The sequence below is a fragment of the Maylandia zebra genome, linkage group LG20 (assembly GCF_041146795.1).
Source record: "Maylandia zebra isolate NMK-2024a linkage group LG20, Mzebra_GT3a, whole genome shotgun sequence".
In the NCBI taxonomy this organism is placed as follows: domain Eukaryota; kingdom Metazoa; phylum Chordata; class Actinopteri; order Cichliformes; family Cichlidae; genus Maylandia; species Maylandia zebra.
In genome coordinates, this window is record NC_135186.1 from 31,315,775 (window position 1) to 31,336,297 (window position 20,523).

A 20,523-nucleotide genomic window follows, 5' to 3' on the forward strand; every position below is an offset into this window, starting at 1 on the left:
TACGGTGCAGGCTGTCATGGCGCAGAGGAGGCCAGATAGATCAGCAGCGTCAAACTTTAATTTCGGCTCTATTTCTAAGATGTTCGGGCGTTACACCCTGTAAAATCATCACCACCCGTTGACGACACATATCGGTAAGTTGTCTAAAACTGAGCCAGCCTGCTTTTCACGACAGTTACTTGTTCCGAGCGGCGGGCAGCCCAACGTTAGCTGTAACGTTGGAAAAATGTCGTTCGTATAAATATGACTTTACTTTGATGATCGCAGGCGGTGTTGACTGTTTAAAATGGGAGCTTTCGCATTCAAATAGCGTTCTGCATGCAGCTTATGTATTGTTATAAACACCACATGCTAATGAAAATGCTTCTTAACAACATAAACAAGTCAATACATGAAAGTAATTGGCTACACAGAAGTTGCTAACAGTTTCCATCAGTGTATTTTCCCATTATGTTAATAGGTTTGCTTTAGTTGTTATCGACCCTATTCTGGACCTGTCAGTGTATCTGAACTGTGGCTGAACATTATCTAGACCATTTGAATATTATCTTGGACCAAGCACGGCTTATGAGAGGGAGGAGGGAACATTTTTTCCTCCTAAGCATTTCAGGACTAAAGCCTCACTGTGCTCAGTAATGTGGACATGTATGGCTGCACGAGCTGAGTGATAAAAGTGTTTGTGCAAGTTTTATTACAGGAGCACGAATTAGAGGAATTCGAGGGAACAGATGAAAGAACATTATTTGGAGAAGTCATTCCTGCCAGTAAAGGCTGAGTCATAATGCAGAAACAAATGTTCTGCATGGCACTTAAACTCATTCTGCCCACTGTTCCCTGCACAAGTTAATGAATAATGCCTTGATTATTCATTTGGCAACAGATGGATTCTTTCACTGAAAGTGCCACTTGCAGGGCACATTAGTGGAAAAATAGAGACATAAAAGGACTGGTATAACTGTACATTTAAAATATAGTTGCTGGTAAGTCTAATCTTTAAAGTTGCGTCGTATTTTATAAGCTGATAATAAATTTTGCATGCACAGATAATGTGGAACATGCCCAATAAAATAAGATGTGTCCTTTAATCCAGGAGTCATGTCTCATGTTATGCCCAAATGGTGAACACAACACAGCCACAACAATCAGCGATCATAACTTTAGTTGTAAACTAAACGCGTTCTGTGTTCTGTTCTTCGTATAACATCAGGGTCACTGCTGAAGTTGCACCAATCCATTCTTCATGGACATAATTTCTAGAGGGACTTCTAATGATCTCATCATGAAATTTGACTATTATATTTGAAATGGTTATTAACTGTTTTGTGGGAAGTGTAGTGGTTAGCTATGTCACCTGACATGAAGAAATTCAGGGTCGTGAAATGTTTTGCTGGTCAGCTAGTGAGTCCGAATACAGGTTTGATTAATTTGGTAATTATAAATTGGCTGTATGTATAAATGTGAGGATGAGTGAGTTTTTTCATCTGGGGAATAAAACAAATAAGCAAACCAAAAACATATCTCTGGCATATTTAATGACCTATGTCACTGAAAAGCAAAGGTAATTGGATGCTTTTTGTTGGTTAAAACATGTTGTCTTGTAATTGTGTAATTTCAAGAGTGAAACCACTCTGTTTAGATCAGTTTCTGCTGCAGCAACATACAAGAATCCATTAAATCTCATAATATCCTGCATCCAAATGTTAATCCTTCTAGTAGCTTCATGCTGGCCCTCCTCTGTAGAGGAGTAGTGGTGTTTGCCTTTTTAAGGCCAACACAGCCTCAGCTGTGGACAACCCAAGACATTCATGTCACTCCACTCTGATGTTTGCCTTTGCCTCAACAGCCTGGAGCAGCAGCAGAGAGAGGGAAGCTGTCTTTGTGTGGTTGTTATCCTGCCAGGTTCTGGCTGAAACTGCATGAACCTGAATATTGTTATGTACTACATTATGTACTGTCTGTACTACAAAACGAGTTCACCATACCCAGGGTATCTTTCTGTTATCTGGAATCACTTACCTCAACATCGGCTGTCGGGATAAGCAGTCACGCGGAGCTGGTTATAAACTCGCTAAGTTACCCCAGGGTTAACTGCATGTTCACATGAAAAGGTGCAGTGCTTGCATTAGCATCTGACTAATCACAAACATGGATGTGTGTATCTGCAGTAGAGTGGCTGATTTCACGAAACGGATGATGAAATTGTGCTATGGGAAAAATACGAAACAGTTAAACACATAATATAGCTTAAAGGTAGCTTTAGACTGGTTCCCCTGTGACCTAGATAAACAGAAGATGAATTGGTGATTGAGCTACAATATGTAATCTTTTTGCTCATCTATTCAGCAAAATGCAGCTACAAAGACATCTTTTTTGACTTGTCAGCACACTCCAAGAAGGCATTCTATAAATATAAACATGAAATAAGTAGTAACTACCCGTGTATGCTAAGGTCCAGAGATGCCCATTTTTCTGTCTGTTTCTGCTGCTGCCAAAATTAATGAATCAATGTCGAATTTTCGTATTAAAGTAACAACGGCAAATGTCCAATAAGAGCTTTGTCTCATGAAACTATATTGAACAAACAATGGACCAGTTGATCCTGTGCATCAAATAAAATGTCTTGATATTTGTTGGATAGATTGCCAAGAAATCTGCTTAGTCTGTGTTGCAGCTCTAGCAGGCCTTCCCAGGTTTTACCTGTGTGGGTGTGTCTGTTTTCACGCTCCACCATCTGTGCAGCTGATTTCCATCACCAATTAGGGTTGGAGTGCTTATTGCCAGTCAGAGGAGAGTTCTGATGATAGAGTGCTATTCTCTTGGCAATATCTCAACTGTGTGTTTGTGGGTTAAGATTGTGACTTACTGCTATTTCAACCAGCTTCTGCGTTTTGCTCTGCATTACTTAGTTTTGTGATAGTGATAATGGCTTTTCTGGCTCTTTTAGTTAATTATTAATTCTTTATTTTATTGCCACTGTCTTCTTTTTCAACCAGCATGCTTTTATTGTTACTTAGGTGATGTAGGAGTCCCCTTAAGATTGCTTGTACTAATCTTGTTGCACCAATACTAAGCCTAAAAGTTTTCTTTGCTAATTGGGTTTAAGATCTGGGAAAACTAATTTATTCATCTCCTTCCAAAAGATGTTTGTTTTTGTTGCTCATTTGCAAATGAAGGATGGTGAACATGTTAAACCTCATACCAGCCACGCAAGCTGATATGATTTAGCTCAAAGTAGACCTGTGCAGTACAGTCTCACAGAGCTGCTATTATGGCTGTGGTTTCTGTGCCTCATTACAGGATGTTTGAACTCTGATTCAGTGTACTGGGTTCATTTAGATGTCAAAGTAACCTCAGAGTTTCTATTTACAGTTGTTCTAATTGTTTGTCTGAAGACACATGTCTCCTGGATACGAGAACAACCATTTGAAGGAATAGATATGATACATTTATTAAATATGTCAGCCGTCCTGCATTTTTAGCATAGCTTTTGACAAACATTATTATCATTTGTTGTTATAACTTTAGTTCATGAGTTTAGTTTTATCCATCCATCTTCTTCCACTTTATCTGGGGCCGGGTCGCGGGGGCAGCAGCCTAAGCAGAGAAGCCCAGATCTCCCTCTACCCAGCCACCTACTCTAGCTTCTCCGGGGCAACACCAAGGCGTTCCCAGGCCAGACGAGAGATATAATCTCTCCAGCGTGTCCTGGGTCTGCCCCGGGGCCTCCTCCCGGTGGGACATGTCCGGAACACCTCGCCCAGGAGGCGTCTTTGTCAGATGCCCGAACCACCTCAGCTGGCTCCTTTCAATGTGGAGGAGCAGCGGCTCTACTGAGCCCCTCCCGGATGGCTGAACTTCTCACCCTATCTCTAAGGGAGAGGCCAGCCACCCTTCGGCGGAAGCTCGTATCTGTGATCTCGTTATTTTGGGTAGTGACCGAAAGAACGAGATAAAATCAGTAGTTAAAATGTAAGTTTTGAAATTTAAGCTTAAAAGTGTGGATTTGGTGTTTTATTCAAATGCTTCTCCGTGTCTGGTTCTGACTCTGGGAACTGATAAAAGACCGGATCCAGATGAGCTGAGGGATCTGGAAGGTTCATACTGGGTCAGGAGGTCACTGATGTATTTTGGTCCTAAACCATTCAGAGCTTTATAGACCAGCATCAGAACTTTAAAGTCTATCCTCTGACGGACAGGCAGCCAGTGTAAAGACCTCGGAGCTGGACTGATGTGGTCCACTTTTTTGGTCTTAGTGAGGACTCGAGCAGCAGAGTTCTGAATGAGCTGTAGTTGTCTGACTGATTTTTTTTTTTTTTTTTTTTTTTTTTTTTTTTTTTTTTTTAGGCAGACCTGTAAGAATGCTGTTACAGTAATCAAGCCTACTAAAGATGAATGCATGGACTAGTTTTTCCAGGTCTTGTTGAGACATCAGATCTTTTATTCTTGATATATTCTTGAGGTGATAGTAAGCTGATTTTGTTACTGTCTTAATGTGTTTTTCTAAGTTTAGGTCTGCATCCATCACTACACCCACATTTCTCTCCTGGTTTGTCGTTTTTAGGTGTATAGATTGAAGTTCTCTGGAGGCCTGTAATCGTTTTTCTTTGGCACCAAAGACTATTTCTTCAGTTTTGTTTTTGTTTAGCTGGAGAAAATTGTGGCACAACCAGTCATTAATTTCCTCAATGCATTTACCAACAGCCTGTACAGGGCCTCGGTCTCCTGGTGACATTGTGATATATATTTGTGTGTCACCTACATAGCTATGATAGTTTATTTTGTTGTTCTTTATAATCTGTGCCAGTGGGAGCATGTAAATGTTAAACAGAGGGGATCCCAAGATGGAACCTTGTGAAACTCCACATGTGATACTTGTCTGCTCAGATGTGAAGTTACCTATTGGAAAAAATACAAAGTATTTCCTGTTTTCTAAGTATGTTTTGAACCAGTTTAGTACACTTCCTGAAAGACCTGCCCAGTTCTCCAGTGGTTTGAGTAATATGTTGTGGTCATTTGTATCAAATGCTGCACTGAGATCCAGTAAAACTAGGACTGACATTTTCCACTGTCTGTATTCAGACATATGTCATTAAACACTTTGGTCAGAGCAGTTTCAGTGCTGTGGTTCTGTCTAAAACCTGACTGGTTCACAAGGGCAGGGGGGCTTTAGGGCGGTGTCGCTATCATACCCTGGCTGTTGGACTGGTCTCTCTGTGCTCTTTACTCATAGCATTAAGATTGTTTCCACACCTCGGCTGTTTGCCTCCCTACGCACTACACATTTCTGTCAGCTATTCTTGGGCTGTTGGTAAACACACTGAGTATAAGTTGCTCAATAGTCTGCATTCTACATTTAGTAAGCCTTGTGTTTTGGAGGGGGCGGTATGTTTGCTTTATTGAACTTTTTCAAGTTAACTTGCAGTCACTTTATTTTAAAAAAATGTAGTTTGTTTCACTGGATTTTTATTGTATTTTATTTACAGTTTTACTTTTTTTGTTAGTTTTTTTAATTATTATTATTTTCAGCATCTTTTATTTTGTTGAGCCCTCTACTTCATTTAAAATATTTTTGTGGTTGCATTTAGTGCTTTGTCTGCTGTAACTCAAAGATGCTCTTTGGTTTCCCATTTCCTTAGCAAAATATAAATAAATTAGGGGTGGCAAAAGACTTTTGCACTGTACTATTTAAATCTATTTGTGCCTTACTGTATGTTTAGTAAGATAAAATATTTCAGGTAAATATGTGTGTACATTTTCAGTTTCACCTCTTTCCACTTAGCAGAACAAAGTATTTGTAGTTGTTTAAGTGGGAGATCTGAATGTTATATTTTCAGTCTTTGTAGTAGAGACAGTGGGAGTAATAAATCGTTTCACGACTGAGTGAAATGAAAGCCCATCAGTTTGTTGGAAGAAAATGCCGTAATCTCTTCAAACATAATGACAATCACTTACACAGAAGTTAGGGACATGTGTTTTCTCAGTGCAGGCTGAGTTGTGAGGCCCTGCCTGCCCTTCAGGAGAGGAGTTTGATCCCTCGCAAAGTTATTTGGACCTCTGCATTGTTGAACCCTGGTGTTGAATGTGAGCTAAATCCTTTGGCCAGAGGAATAGGGGCTTTATTACAACCTTTAAACAAATCTCTGTAAGGAGATACCTGTGTGTTTAGAGAAGGAATGATTATCTCCAAATACTGACAAGAATCTTGCATGAGATTTAATGCAGGTTTCTATTAACCACCCTACCATCTGGTCTTGTTCTCCTGGTGATTTAATAGGACTGTATAACTGAAATTCAATGCTGGTACGGGTTAAACTGTACTTCTCAGGAAGCAGCTGCAGAGGAGATGCAGGAATTTGTTACCATATGTTTATTTCAGAATTTAATCTGTTTAATGTTTAATCTGTTTTTCCAGAGTCACAATTTGATGGATAGACTATCTCGTGTTTCTTCGAACAGTATAAAAACATCTAATACATCCATGTTAGGAGATTTTTATTTTTGTTATTTTATCTCTGACCAAACCTGGTACTAGCTATTATTTTCAGTTAAGACTTACATTCTGATGATTTTCTTAATCAATTCCTTGGTCTGTAGTGATTTAGAGGCCAATATGTTGCCTTCAAATTGCCCTTTGATCACGAGTCCAAATCATAAATACATTATTTAAATGCTGCTTTCTTTCCCGCTAGCAATCCACTGTTTTAGTAAATGTGAAAAAAGTTCATAAGCAAAAAAAACAGCAAATGAAATCTGAGAGTGGTTGATATTTTTCCTAAAATATTAACCCTTACCTTGTTCTTTGTTCTTCTATCTCAGTCAGACTCATCTTGTAGCTGTAAAGTGTAACTAAGATGGCGATGGTGAAAGTGGTCAGCTTGAGGCAGCGGGTGATGTCCTGGTGGTCAAGCAACAAAACTACTGTAGTATTTCCAGAACCCTTTCTTTAAGTTTTTCATCTAGCAATTCATTTTCACTGCTGCTGGCATATGACGTAATAAACACAGAGCAATATGACGTTTAACTGAATGAATTGGTAGCATAGATCTGTTCACAATTTCCACTTTAGATTTTTGAGTCAGGATCAAACAAATATCTGGCCCAAGCTATCCGGGATAGCCAAAATATTGGTACTTTTGAATGGCACAAAAAAAATTGGGGGCTTTGCGTTGTGGAGAAGTAATGATCATGCCACTGAAGCTTCTTTTTTAGTTAAGAGTGGAATTTTTGAGGACAGACTAATGCAAACAAATTTACAAGCCAAATTCGGACATTGCTCCAGAGTCCGGTAGGATCTCTTTAAGGCTGTACTGCTTTAAATGTAATACTGAAGACAGCATGACATCACCATTTTAATTTAGCAGTTTCCATATGTAAAGTCAGTGGAAGTGTTTTGAATTTTATCCAAACTACACAATTTATGTCGTTTGTCTGACCCGCATACTACGAGTATGTTTCTAGCAGAGGGTCTTGTCCTGTGATCCAAGCAGATCTGTGATTCTTTGCTGCTTTGCTAAGAAGTTTTTAGGTATTAGGAGAGGAAGCTGTGTTTTGGTCTGCTGCTGTGCTCCAGGTTTGGAGGAGGCCCAGGCTCAGCTGGCTTTTCTCTCAAAGACTGACTGACCACAGAGACATACCAGTGTGGAGGGGGGGTGGTTACACGCTCCCCACAGCGTCAGCCCACTGCATGTTAGGTGTTTCCCCCCCCACCCTTCTCTGAAAATGGACACTGCTGGTGTATTTATAAACCCCAACCTCAGCCAGGCTCTCTGTCTTAAACACAGTTAAGGAGCTGTTCGTATTCAGAGTCATGCTGAGCTTTGCTGTCGTGCTTTCTAGACGTTGAATTCTGTCGCTTTGCTTGTGAAACGTTGCCTGGAGGCTCATCAGGTAGGAGAAGAATATATTTGAGCTAAAAACTTTACATTGATTATTATAATTGGTGTGCTCACATATGACTATTATTTCTGTAATGATCACTGTGTATTATAGAGATTTGCTTGTCTTGTTGTGGGAATGACTCATTTTTTACCAGTTTTCTATAACGGTGAAGTTTCACCGAATGTCATTTAATGTCAAAGCCAGTACTAAATTTATCAGTATAGACAGCTAAGTGTTTGTCTATGCTTGACACTGGTATACTGCAGCGATTAGTCAGATGACTAGTAACTTTTTTTAATGTACATATTCATCGTGCAAACATCTCAAAGATCCTTTTCATCTTCTCCGTAGGGGTTTTTGAAATTAGGGGGAAATTTCATCCCTAAAATGCTTCCTATAGGGGAGATTAGGGGATAAAACTTGTGAGCTTCACTACAGGTCTTACAGTTTTTCCTTTAGGCTGTATTTTATTTTTCTACCCTAACGTCAACATCTTTCCTGTCTAACTCGGGACTGTATATTTCACACAGAGCAGCTGATGTCAGTGTTGTAATTTAGAGCAACAAAAATATTCTGAACCAGTTAGCCTGAAAATGTTCCTGTCTGAGGGAGCAAAAGATTCAGATTTTGTGTGTGTGTGTGTGTGTGTGTGTGTGTGTGTGTGTGTGTGTGTGTGTGTGTGTGTGTGTGTGTGTGTGTGTGTTTTGTTTTGAGTGGGTTCCTTTCTCATCCATTGACTTACATTTTTAGCTAGTAGTCAAATTTACAAGCCTTCAACTTCACATCTGAACCCTGTCTTGGTATGATAATAACTTCCAGAAACAGCAGAGGAAACTTGTAGTCTTGCAAACAAATGGAAAGTTGAGCAAAACATTATTAGGTAACTGAAATTAGGTGTAAGAACTATTTGTTACAAGTTGTTGTAATTTTGTGGAAATGGAATGATTATCTGCATTACCTGCAGTTCCACACTCGTGAAAATTTGTTTCTCTTGGTCACACACGACTAAAAACGAAAAATCTTAAGGGGCCACACAGGAAACGACTAACAGTGGCATGGCAGCCACAGGCTATATAGTCAGTGACAGTCAGTGGCTTCAAGAGGTGATGGGTGAAATAACAGCTGACAGTAGGTGGGTCCCAAGTTAAATTATTCACAACTTTAAGGTGATTAAAGTTATTATCTAAGAGAGCACAGGACATAAATGTATGAGAAGGTGGTAAATACATTAGAGGATTCCCTTGGTAACTGGAGGCTGGAATGTCTGTTAGTGACCAACTTGTAAAGTGATGTGCAACAAGTTTCCTGTGTTGACGGATAGTCTTTTCTTAAAAATGAACTTATAGAAAACTGTTGTTGTTTTTTTTATATATAGTTTTTGACCAAAGGGCTAAAAACTGCAGCCCTTTGTGGTGTTTTGAGTGAGATTTGACTTACATTTCTTGTGTTGATCTGTTTCAGATGAAAACAGAGTTTTGAGATCGACTATTGGAAAAAGAGAGACCCTAAAAGAGGAGAAATGGAAAAGCCAGTATTGCAGACACAGCCTTCCACCTTGCCTTTTTTCGACACGGCCCACGCCTTCAACCTGCTTCGAGGAATTCACGAACTGCGTGCCGAACGAAAGTTTTTCGATGTGACTTTATGTGCCGAGGGGCGTGAGTTCCACTGTCATCGCACGGTGTTGGCCGCTGCCAGCACCTACTTCCGGGCTATGTTTGCAGGGACACTCAGGGAGAGTGTTATGGACCGGGTTGTTTTACACGAGGTGTCAGGTGAGCTCTTAGGTCTGCTGGTGGACTTCTGTTACACAGGACGGATCACCGTCACTCAGGATAACGTGGACCTGCTGCTGAAGACGGCCGATCTGTTTCAGTTCCCCTCGGTCAAAGAGGCATGTTGTGCTTTTCTGGAGCAGCGGTTGGATGTTTCCAACTGTTTAGAAATCCAGGACTTTGCAGAGGCCTATGCTTGCAAAGAGCTGGCAGCCAGCGCGCGACGCTTTGTCCTCAAAAACATAATGGAGCTAGCTAAAGGGACAGACTTTGAACGCTTGCCATGGAAACGCCTCCTTGAGTTTGTGTCAGATGATGAGCTTTGTGTGGACAAGGAGGAGACAGTTTATCAAATTGCAGTGCGTTGGGTGAAGGCTGATCTCCAGCGACGACTACACTATTGGCCCGAGCTCCTCCAGCAAGTCCGACTCCCCTTTGTCAGGAGGTTCTTCCTGTTGGCCCATGTGGAGAGCGACCCACTTGTCTACCTTTCACCTACCTGTCTCCGTATGGTGAATGAAGCGCGTAGCTTCCAGTCCTGTGAATACGACCGTCACGACAGACCTTGTCATCGCATGCGGCCTCGGCCATCCACAGGATTGGCAGAAATCCTGGTGGTGGTAGGAGGCTGCGACCAGGACTGTGATGAGCTGGTCACAGTGGACTGTTACAACCCTCATACTGGACAGTGGCGCTACCTGGCTGAATTCCCCGACCACCTGGGAGGAGGCTACAGCATAGCAGCACTTGGAAATGATATGTATGTTACAGGTAAGCTATCTGAAGACATTAAAAGTAAGGCTGTGATGCTGATCCAGTCCAATCCAGTTTTATTTAGCACTTTTTTTAAAAACAACAGTGTTTGAAAAAATGCTGTACAAAAACACCACAACAAAACAAAACAAAAAATACAAGATTAGAACACACCATTTTCATACTCAGTTAAAAGCTGTTGAGTAAAAAATTATTTTATGACGCATTTTAAAAACAGGCAACTAGCTGGACATCCTAACATGGGCAGGGAAATGATTCCACGGTTTGGGGATGATTGCCTCTGTTTTGGGGGGACTAGCAGAAGGAGCTGGTCCACTAAACCTCAGTGACATTAAAGGTTTTAAAAGCAAATAATAAAGCATTGCTAAGGCCAACATAAATTGTGTTACAATAGTCCAGATGATAAAAGCATCAATAAAATGTTCAAAAACTTTAAAATATGACCCAGATTTGACCTTGTATTAAAGCCTCAACTGGTAAAAACTCACATTAAATATAAATATATATCTTTATCTTGTTTATCTTGCTTAAAATCATAGTCCAGTTTGACACAAAGGTTGGTTACCATGGTTTTTACAGATTTGAGTCATCTTAACCATAAAATGGATAGATATTGGCAAGCATTTTATTTGCCCATAGCCATAACCATTGTGACATCACCATTTGTATTTAGAAGCCTCAGCTCTAGCATTATGGAGGTTGTTGTTTTGATTTTGCTGTTCCTGGTCTTTCATGATTTGAGAAAAATATCATCTGCTGTTTATTAATAAACTGCAGTCTCTACGGCTACTGACTTTGTGTGAACAAGGAGAAGTGAGTCAGGACACAGTGTGCTGACAGAACAGCAGTGGTGTTATCTTTATCATCACCATCATTACCAGTAACTGAGCATGTCTGAACAGTGAGATATCTTCTTGAGAAATCATCATAGACCTTCGCTTTAGGCTTGTGACTCAATTACTGCCTTGTACACTAATTTAGAAATAAAATCCCACACCACTGATTTCCTAACCGTGGCTGTTTAGGTTGTATCAAATTTAACTTCAGGGTTTTCCCTGGCTCAAAATGGACCTCTGTGGGGTCCATAAGGATAATCAGCTTTCATCTACAGCAGATGCAATGAATCTTCATTAATGCATTTGGCAAATATGTGCAATTTCATGATATTTCTGACCATTTCTAACCAAGAAGACACATATCTGTGTCCTTTAGGTGGCTCTGATGGCTCCCGCCTCTATGACGGTGTGTGGCGCTACAAGTCCAGCGTGAACGAATGGACAGAAGTGTCACCCATGCTGAAGGCTCGTGAATATCACAGCTCCTGCATCCTGAAGGGCCAGCTGTATGTGGTGGCTTCGGACAGCACAGAGCGTTACGATCAGGCTCTGGACTGCTGGGAGGCCCTGCCAGCCATGCTGCATCCGATGGATAACTGCTCCACCACCGCATGCAGCGGACGCCTGTATGCCATCGGCTCTCTGACCGGTGAGGACACCATGGTCATCCAGAGCTACGATGCAGACACCAACCGCTGGACCATGGTCAACTGTGGACAGCTGCCTCCGTGGTCCTTCACACCGAAAACTGTTACCCTAAATGGCCTCATCTACTTTGTCAGGTGAGGTAGAATCTTTTCCAGTTGTTTCTTACATCTTTAATTTACTTTTTGCATTTAGACTATAGTTTTAAAACTGTAAACACCAGGGACAGAATGTAATTAAGTACATTCGCATAAGTAATTTGTTTAGGAGGAGACTTGTTAGCTGTATTCTTTATATTCGTCTACTTTATCTTCAAGGGAAATGTAATTTTTACTTGAAAACCTGAGTTATGTAAATGTATATTTATACTTAAATGCACTTAATTCAAACTGCTCTTGTTTTTCATTTTTATCTTAAATACTTACCTTACGATTTATGTGTACAGGATCTGAGTCGTTCTTCCACATGTGCTAACAGCAACAGTGTTAAGCATACTCCTGAAGGGTCTAATAAATGGTTTTTAAAAAGGGTCAAAGTTGCAGAGAAGTAATTTGAAATCCCTTTTTTTCATTGAGTTTTCATTGTTTTCAGGAGATTTTTTTTTATATGAGCTCTTGTGCAATGATTTTACTTGCCCTGCCCACTTGAGATCAAATTGTGCTGCTTGCGGCCAATGACCTAAAACGACCCCGGTGCCACCCGATTTAGACTTTCACAGAATGAGGGACACTGGACCACATGAACACACTAGTGTTGATCTTTTCTATCCAGTTGATCATGTTGAAAGATAAATTTAGTTCTTTGGGCTCTGCATTTGTTATTTAATATAACAAATATTACATCAATTTGCTACTGACTGTTGATGAGGTTGGTCTTTACATATGAAAGAGAAATAAACATGTTTTGACTGGGTTGTTAGATTTGAAGCTGAGATTGTTTTGTTGCTTTGGCAGCTCTTTGACTTGAGTTTCTTTCTATTTGCAGGGATGACTCAGCTGAAGTTGATGTTTATAATCCTCAAAAGAACAAGTGGGACAAAATTAGTCCGATGACCCAGGTTAGTATTTCACACCAGGTGCTTATGTGCTCCAATAGCAATCATTGTGATCTGATCCCTGTCCTTAGGCAGAAGAGCACAAATGTCACTCAAACTAAGTCAGTTACAACATGATGATAAATTCATGAATAAAAATAAACGTATCCACATTTCTCACCTCCAATTTCAGTTTAGGACAACCACACCTTATCACAAATTGACTGGCTTGCCAGAGAAACAAATTAGATAATTAGAGAGAGTGTACAAAGCCTTATCTTCCACTAGCTCATTTAGTTTTTTAGCTTTGTATTCGTGATCTCAGGAATATACGTTTAATAATATATCTGTTACTTTTTTCAAAGAAAAGAAATATTTCTCTCATGACAATATGTTGAGAAAGTGGTTGTACATACAGTATGTTCAGGGCAGTCGTTAGTGTGGGACACATGATGCTCCTTTTAAATAAGCATTTTTTGTTTTTGTTGAATTGAAAAAAAAAATCAACTTATTATATACAATACTGAATCAAAGGCTACACAAAGAAAAAAAAATAAAAATTGTCTATGTCTGTCTGTCTGTCTGGCTGCTTTTTATTGTTATTGTTAGATGTATAAATTATTATGAATTATAGCAAAAATACATGCTTAAAAATTTTGTTTTCTTTTTCAGGTCCATGTTGGAGGCAGTGTGGCGGCCCTGGGGGCTAAATTGTACGTGTCTGGTGGTTACGACAATACGTTTGAGCTGTCTGATGTCGTAGAAGCCTACGACCCGGCCACCCGCACTTGGAGTCTTGCTGGACGATTACCTCAGCCGACCTTCTGGCATGGCAGCGTCAGCATTTTCCGGCAGTTCATGCCCCTGGTGTCGAGCGCATTCGAACCCACTGACATACCCGAGTCAAACGGCATTCTCCTGCACCGGCATCACCGACACCACGCGCTCCACAATCTCAATAACCTCAACCAGAACCAGAATCAGGATCTGAACGCGGCACACTGATCTCGAAACCTCGAAACCCCCATTGACCATGTTCTCCCTCATCGTGCCCTCAGTGTACTGTGAATTTACCTCATCGCTTTGCTAAAGCTGTCAAAGTCAGAAAAGAAGACTGAGCTAGTCTTAGTCTGTTGACTGGACAGAAAGGCCTGGAGCCAGATGGATAGATGCACACAGATATTTTATTTATCCCACAGGGGGAAAAGTCTAAGTTACATCAGCAATGCTAAGAAAAACATTCATAAGCTTCTGCAGATTAGAGTGAAGTAATGTTTACGCACTACAGAAATGCATACCTGTTATTTTCTATAGTCACCTGATTGTTTTGTGCACAACTTCCAAGTCGTTTCACCACATTCACCACCTTTTGAGATTATTTGCATATTAATACTAGTGGCAACCCAGCTCTCGCTAAACCTCTTTGTCTCTATCAGAAAACACTACACACAGCTGTGAATTTATAGCACTTACACAATAATGAATTTACCTGTAAAACATCTTGGCAGCATTGGTCAAATTTAATCTCCTCCTTATGATTTTTGATATATGCCTGGAATCCACATTCATCTTTTACCAGTATATGTGTGAGAAATTGTCTATACATGGATATATATATTGTATAAACATTTGGCTCCTTGTATCCCCAGTGGACTGCATTATCCACTACACGGATTGCATTCTCGGGGGGCTCTGTACAAAAGCTCAAGAGAGCTGCTGGTTTTGTGGCTTAATAACCAGGCATGCAGTTTATTTTGGTTATACAAGAGAAACCACTTTGAGTTAGTGCTGAAATAATGAATTTATTATGTAGTTGATCGATGGAACTATTTTTATAATAGGTTAAATGTCAATGGTTTCAGCTTTAGCTGTGCTTTTTTGTATTTATATATTTATTCACATTGTAAACATTCAGCTTTAGACTGTTTGTTGGGTAAAATAAATATTTAAAGAGGTTATCATTCTGGTGTGCCAGATTGTGATGGGGGTCCTAACTACCCTTACAGCTGGAGACCAGAAAGCTCCTGTTGAGTGGTTGGCGAGAGCCATATACAGGTGTGAAGAAGAACTGGATTATGGTGCAGGGTCACTTCTAAGTTGTATCCGTTAAAGTTCCTGCTGGTCAGTAATGCCTTACTGGCCTTGAGCTTGGACTCACCATTGGCTTATACATTTTGAGATTATTACCAACTGAAAGTAAAATTCAAATTAGAAAGATTAAAACGGGGGAATTTTTGCATTGAAGGTGGGCGTTTGTCAGCTGTGGCTGTGCATAAAAGGAAACGATGCAAATTCTCAACTTTATTGCATCAGTAAACACTTAACTGACTAGTTAATGGTCTCAGTCCCTTTTATTTTTCTTTCAGTACAGCATTTTCTAAAATATGGTTCTGTTTATAGTAAATTAGCTGGTAAAGCAGGGTGTCTTCGCTAAACTTGACGTTCCAGTGGTGGTGTATGTAAACCAGTGAGTAAGATCATGCTAGCTGCGTTTATATGTGACCTGTTGTGTTGGCACTGTATCCAGCATCCATGCATGAACTGTAGTTATAGTGGAGATTATTTTCAGTGGCCAAAACCACACTTAAGAATTGAAACAGATGTGGTGAGTTATCAGACAGGTCCACACAGTGTGCATCAACTTTAGCTTTTCTATGGGAACTATCTGCTGATGTCAACTACACAGTGGATGGGAGTTATCTCCTACAGGGTGAGGTGTGTCTGCGTGTGGACATTTCTGTGTTCAGTGTGTTACTTATGAGTTTCTGTTGGTGTTTGTTTTGTTTTTCATTTATGAACATAGAAAAGTGAAAGTTAAAAGCGAAATCTGCTAAATTAAAGTCAGATCACAAAATGTGAATAAAACAGTTGAGAGGGTGCTGCGAGAAACACGATTAAATGGCAGTAATAGTTAAGCTTGAAGAAATGAAGAAGTTTTAAAATGAAGTAAATCTAAGGGTTACAAGTAAGTGAGCTTAATAAAACTCTGAAGCTGCTGCTCATCTCTTCCTAGAGGCCTGCAGCTCGAGGCTACATTAGCTGCTACTGGCAGACAATCTGCATTATGGGTGACGTAGGCTTGGGTGAGGAGAGGAATAAAAACAACATATCTCTGGTTTTGCAGCAGTTTTGCTCTGAGTGGATTATTTCTTTAACAAGTAAAAGCCAAATATTTTAACAGAAACCACAAGAATCTGTTTGCATTCCAAAATCAAAAATTGATATCCAGAACTAAACAGGCATACAGCCGTATGGTTAAAACGTTAATCCTTACCCGGAGAAATCTGTGTGCTGAGAAATCATCATAGTAGAATTTCAAGTTGGCTGCATGTGATGTTAACTTGCACTGAGTTGATTCTGTTTTTAGTGATTCTTGGGCTGCACGGCAGGTCCTCATGACACTCTAGACTCTTAAACAGGGCTATATCAGCCTCTATAACCATGCATGAAGTTTTTAAAAAAAATGTATTTCATTTAATGTTTAACGTTTTAATGTTTTCACTGTTATACTGTTTTCTTATTTATGGATATATTTGTGCTGTGATTGCTTCTGAAGTTCCTGCCTATCAGCTGCAAAAAGATCAGTGGCTCTTCGTAAACACTGGTGATGAGTCGTCAGTTACAACTGGAAGTGCAAAAAAAATCTCAGTTTGTTGTCGAGTAGGATATATTTTTGCTTCGTTTGAAGTAGTATATTTGTGTGTTTCCATGCTGTTGTCATTACACCATTGTTTTCAGTGTTCAGTCTGTGATGTTGAACAGGTTTGTAAATACAGTATATTCTTAACCTTATTTGCTGTGTTTGTACACTGTTTCCACGGTGGCTACTATGAATTAAACTGCAGGCAGGTCTGACGTAGTTTATTCTGCTGAGTCACAATGATTTGCTCTCAGCAAGGTTGCAGCAAATATTTCAGTGAAACGGTTGACAGTAGCTTCAAAAGACTGAAATAAACACAAGCTCACTAAAACATAAAAGCACATCTCGAGAAATAATATTAACCTGTGTGACATTTTAAAAACAATCTGCACCTGTTGCATCAGGAAAACAAATTAATTTGGCCAGTAGACATCAAAGGTGCTCTAGAATTTATCCTGACGAGCTTGTCACCAAATATATAATATAAATCTAAGAAATGTTTTGAAACCATTTCCTTCAGGTGAAATTTGGTATTCTTCTATCTGGCAGCAGTTGCTGTATGTGGCCATTATGACTTTGCAGTCCCTACCATCATTGCAGAGATTTGGGACAAATATTTAACATAAATTGCTCAAAAATTTGCCTTTTACCTGTTGTGATACCTTTTGCTTATTGTGAAGGGAACAAACACAAATATTTTAATCAAACATTTAAACGTAAACGTGAAAAAACATAACGGTTTGGAAAGTTGCAGGGAACTTTTCAGGTATTTGTTGTTCTCTAAATGTTTTACTCTGGCTAAATGTTCAGAAACCATGTGATATGGATCATTTTTGCAACAAAAAATATTTCATAAAAAACATTTAAAACATTATTAAAGGAATTAAACCCTTCAAAATGAGCAACAGTTATGATGTTACACCCAAAAAGACTGAATATAAACTGTTCTGTCGACGTCTTGAAATGTGACCGTAATACCAGTTTGAACCACAAGATGGTGCAGTGAGTCAGTGTAATGTTTAATCCAACATTGCGCAAAATAGTCAAGTTGGTGTTACCGTCTTACTTGGTTACTTTAGTAGCTCAATGAAATTCCCTAAGCAGCTTGTTTTGGTTTGTTTTAAACTAACATAGAAATATTGGATTTGTAAAAATTACAAAATAATTCCAAAAGTACATAAAACAATTCAACGCTTTTTGGAATAGACAACAGCACTAAAGCTCTGGTAAAATACTGCCACCTTGTGGTTAAAGTTTTGTTTTTTAGAGGGCATTTCATTGTTTCTCTGGCACAAAAGGCACATCATATCGACCCAATCGGTGGATCCCAGCAATTCTTAGTTTTCACACTTTGTGTTAAATTCACACGAAAAGGTAAGCCACAACTATATAATATAACGTGTATAATAATGTTTTGTTGACAAATCACTGTCCACATTGTTTTTAAGGACTATTTTCTATTCCAGTGGAGATGGAACCTGCAAAATTAGCATGGCCCATAGAGCCACATTAATATGAAAGACACCAGGTTAAAATAAACCCATCAAAGATTAAATAATTTTACATTCATTGTTTACATTCAGCCTAAGCAAAGAGGCCCAGACCTCCCTCTCCCCAGCCACCTCCTCCAGCTTATCTGGGGGAATACCAAGGCGTTCCCAGGCCAGCCGAGAGATATAATCTCTCCAGCGTGTCCTGGGTCTGCCCCGGGGCCTCCTCCCGGTGGGACATGCCTGGAACACCTCACCCAGGAGGCGCCCAGGGGGCATCCTTGTCAGATGCCCGAACCACCTCAGCTGGCTCCTTTCGATGTGGAGCAGCAGCTGCTCTACTCTGAGCCCCTCCCTTTGCTTAGGCTGCTGCCCCCGCGACCGGCCTCGGATAAAGCGGATGAAGATGGATGGATGGATGTTTACATTCATGATTGGTTGTTAGCACTCATCCACCTTGTAACTGCCTTTACTTTTTTTTTTTTTTTTTTTTTTACACACTTGTGCAATTTTACTGCTCTGCAACTCTTCTATTTCAAAGAATATTAGAAACACCCTGAAACATAATGCAGTCCAGTACAAAACCACCACCTGGAGGAACCGTAATAAAAAAAAACACTGAACTACTACATTTGTTACACTGTAACCACATTGTAACCAAAAGTAAGAAAATGCTTTTCTGACTGCACGGAAAACGTTCTCCTTTAATCAGCAATGTAAGGTGACACTGAGCTCCAGCTGCTGTAAGCACACTGACAAAACCTGTCTTAACAAGGTGGAAAATAACATTTTACATTCAAACAGCATTTAAAAACGTGCAATTGAATTACTGTGTAAACTACAGAGTGCATGAATCTGCTTTTCTTGCATGCGTGGAAGCAGAAGCAGACTTGTTGTTTTGCACACTTGCTCGCTTCAGGTCTTGCTCTCTGACAAATTCTCAACAATTCCCTCCATGTCTATCGTGGACTCATAGGGCTCAGTAACCAACTGTGTTTGCTGCAACACAGGAAAAGTCTGCGTGGATTCGACCTCTCCCAAGTTCTGGTTAGAAATAACCTCCTCCATCACCGCATCACTCGACTCAATCACAACCCTCACGATGCAGCCAGAGGTGAGACCTGTTGAGGATTCAGCTCCTCGGTTTGTGGACTCCTGAGTGGACCCATCACAGATCAGCGAGGCCTCCTCCGATTTGGGAGCTTCGGTCTCGACCGGACTTCCATCCACATCTTGCACAATCACATTCCTCAGCTTCCTCTGCCGCGGGTTGTAGTTCTCAGTGCGCTTGTGAATTTGAATGTGACGCCGCAGATGTGCCTGAAGAAGAAATGTAAAAATGTGAGAGTTGGGTAAACTAACATGATGCAAGTGAGGGAATGCTTCAAAAAGAACACAAAAATTATAGATATACAGTATAGTCATGTTGGTCTACAGTCAAGTTTATACAAATATCCCTGTAAGTGAAAAGTTCAGACTCTACACATTCTTAATATGGTCGTCTCAGCCACACAGCTCCTGGCTGTGACCACAGAAGGCCCACCCAAACACCTGGTGGCAGGGTCAGACATTCAGTAGAAAGTTGGCCTAAAGGGAGGGGAAAGGGACTCTAAACACCCAGTATAAGATAAAGAAGATTATGTTTAACTGTGTCTCATGCAAACTTAGTTTAGTAGAGTCCAATAATTGTAAAATGTCACACAAAAACATAAACCCGTTAGAAAGATAGATATAATATATAGCTGTCATAGCCAGACATAAAAAAGCCCACAAACTAGTGATTCTTGCTGAATGACATTAAAGATTAGAAGGGTCTGAATATGGGGACAGTGCGCAAATAACCATGCAAGTGATACAGACCTGAAATGATTACAAAAAATAATATAAAAGTAATTAATTTAATTACCTGGAACTTTGATGGCAACTAAAGAGATGGATTATTTTTTTCATTATATAAAAGCTTCAGTTATAAATTTTTACCAGTTTTCATATTTATGACCAAAGAACTTTGCTTTGCACTTTTTGAAACTTGCTTTTATCTTTTTTATTTCTTTTCTAAAAAATCTTGTTTGTATGAAATAGCAGTTATAGACCAATATCACACCACAAAGCAAACAGTCTGAATTAGGACACACTAAATTCACTCAGGCACATTCACATAAGCGTGCCCCTGAAAGGTGATATTTGTGTCCACTCACTCCCTATCCACAGTAGCCCGAGTGGCTAATACATGTGCCACTCGCCTTCTTAGACGGAGATTATGGGTTTTAGTCCCATCTGGCGTGAATAGCAGAATGGTGATGAAAATTGGCATGGGAGACATCCTACAATAAAACCACCTCCATCAAAATTATTAATCTCTTTGTCTTCCCACTATGATTCAGTCACATTTCCTGAAGTTAAATTAGGGTTAAAACTAAAACACTCGGGTGTATAATAAATCCTGTGGTGG

At 39.9% G+C, this 20,523-nt stretch overlaps 2 protein-coding genes across 6 annotated transcripts in view; one reads left to right on the forward strand and one right to left on the reverse strand.

Moving 5' to 3' along the window:
* On the forward strand, positions 1-16,733 carry klhl21 (kelch-like family member 21). 2 transcript variants are annotated; one of them, XM_004560344.4, is made up of 5 exons: positions 1-134; positions 9,340-10,424; positions 11,640-12,045; positions 12,893-12,965; positions 13,614-16,733. In XM_004560344.4, the coding sequence occupies exons 2-5, from the start codon at positions 9,398-9,400 to the stop codon at positions 13,944-13,946; spliced, it is 1,839 nt and encodes a 612-aa protein (XP_004560401.3). In that variant the 5' UTR covers positions 1-134; positions 9,340-9,397; the 3' UTR covers positions 13,947-16,733. The 2 variants fall into 2 exon arrangements, with proteins under 2 accessions (XP_004560401.3, XP_004560402.3); XM_004560345.4 differs by lacking the exon at positions 1-134 and adding an exon at positions 7,777-7,887.
* Positions 16,401-20,523, reverse strand: part of zbtb48 (zinc finger and BTB domain containing 48) — a 12,389-nt gene continuing 8,266 nt past the window's right edge. For all 4 annotated transcript variants that reach the window (XM_012921619.3, XM_004560342.5, XM_012921618.5 and 1 more), the window contains exon 11: positions 16,401-19,391. In XM_012921619.3, coding sequence (XP_012777073.3) covers positions 18,987-19,391 — 405 coding nt within the window. In that variant the 3' untranslated portion in view covers positions 16,401-18,986. The remainder of the gene's footprint in view (positions 19,392-20,523) is intronic.

Coding starts and splice junctions, on each gene's coding strand:
- klhl21 (XM_004560344.4), top strand. CDS start 9,398: ATGGAAAAGCCAGTATTGCAGACACAGCCTTCCACCTTGCCTTTTTTC. Junction 12,046..12,892: donor GGCCTCATCTACTTTGTCAG/GTGAGGTAGAAT, acceptor TTCTATTTGCAG/GGATGACTCAGCTGAAGTTG. Junction 12,966..13,613: donor AAATTAGTCCGATGACCCAG/GTTAGTATTTCA, acceptor TTTCTTTTTCAG/GTCCATGTTGGAGGCAGTGT.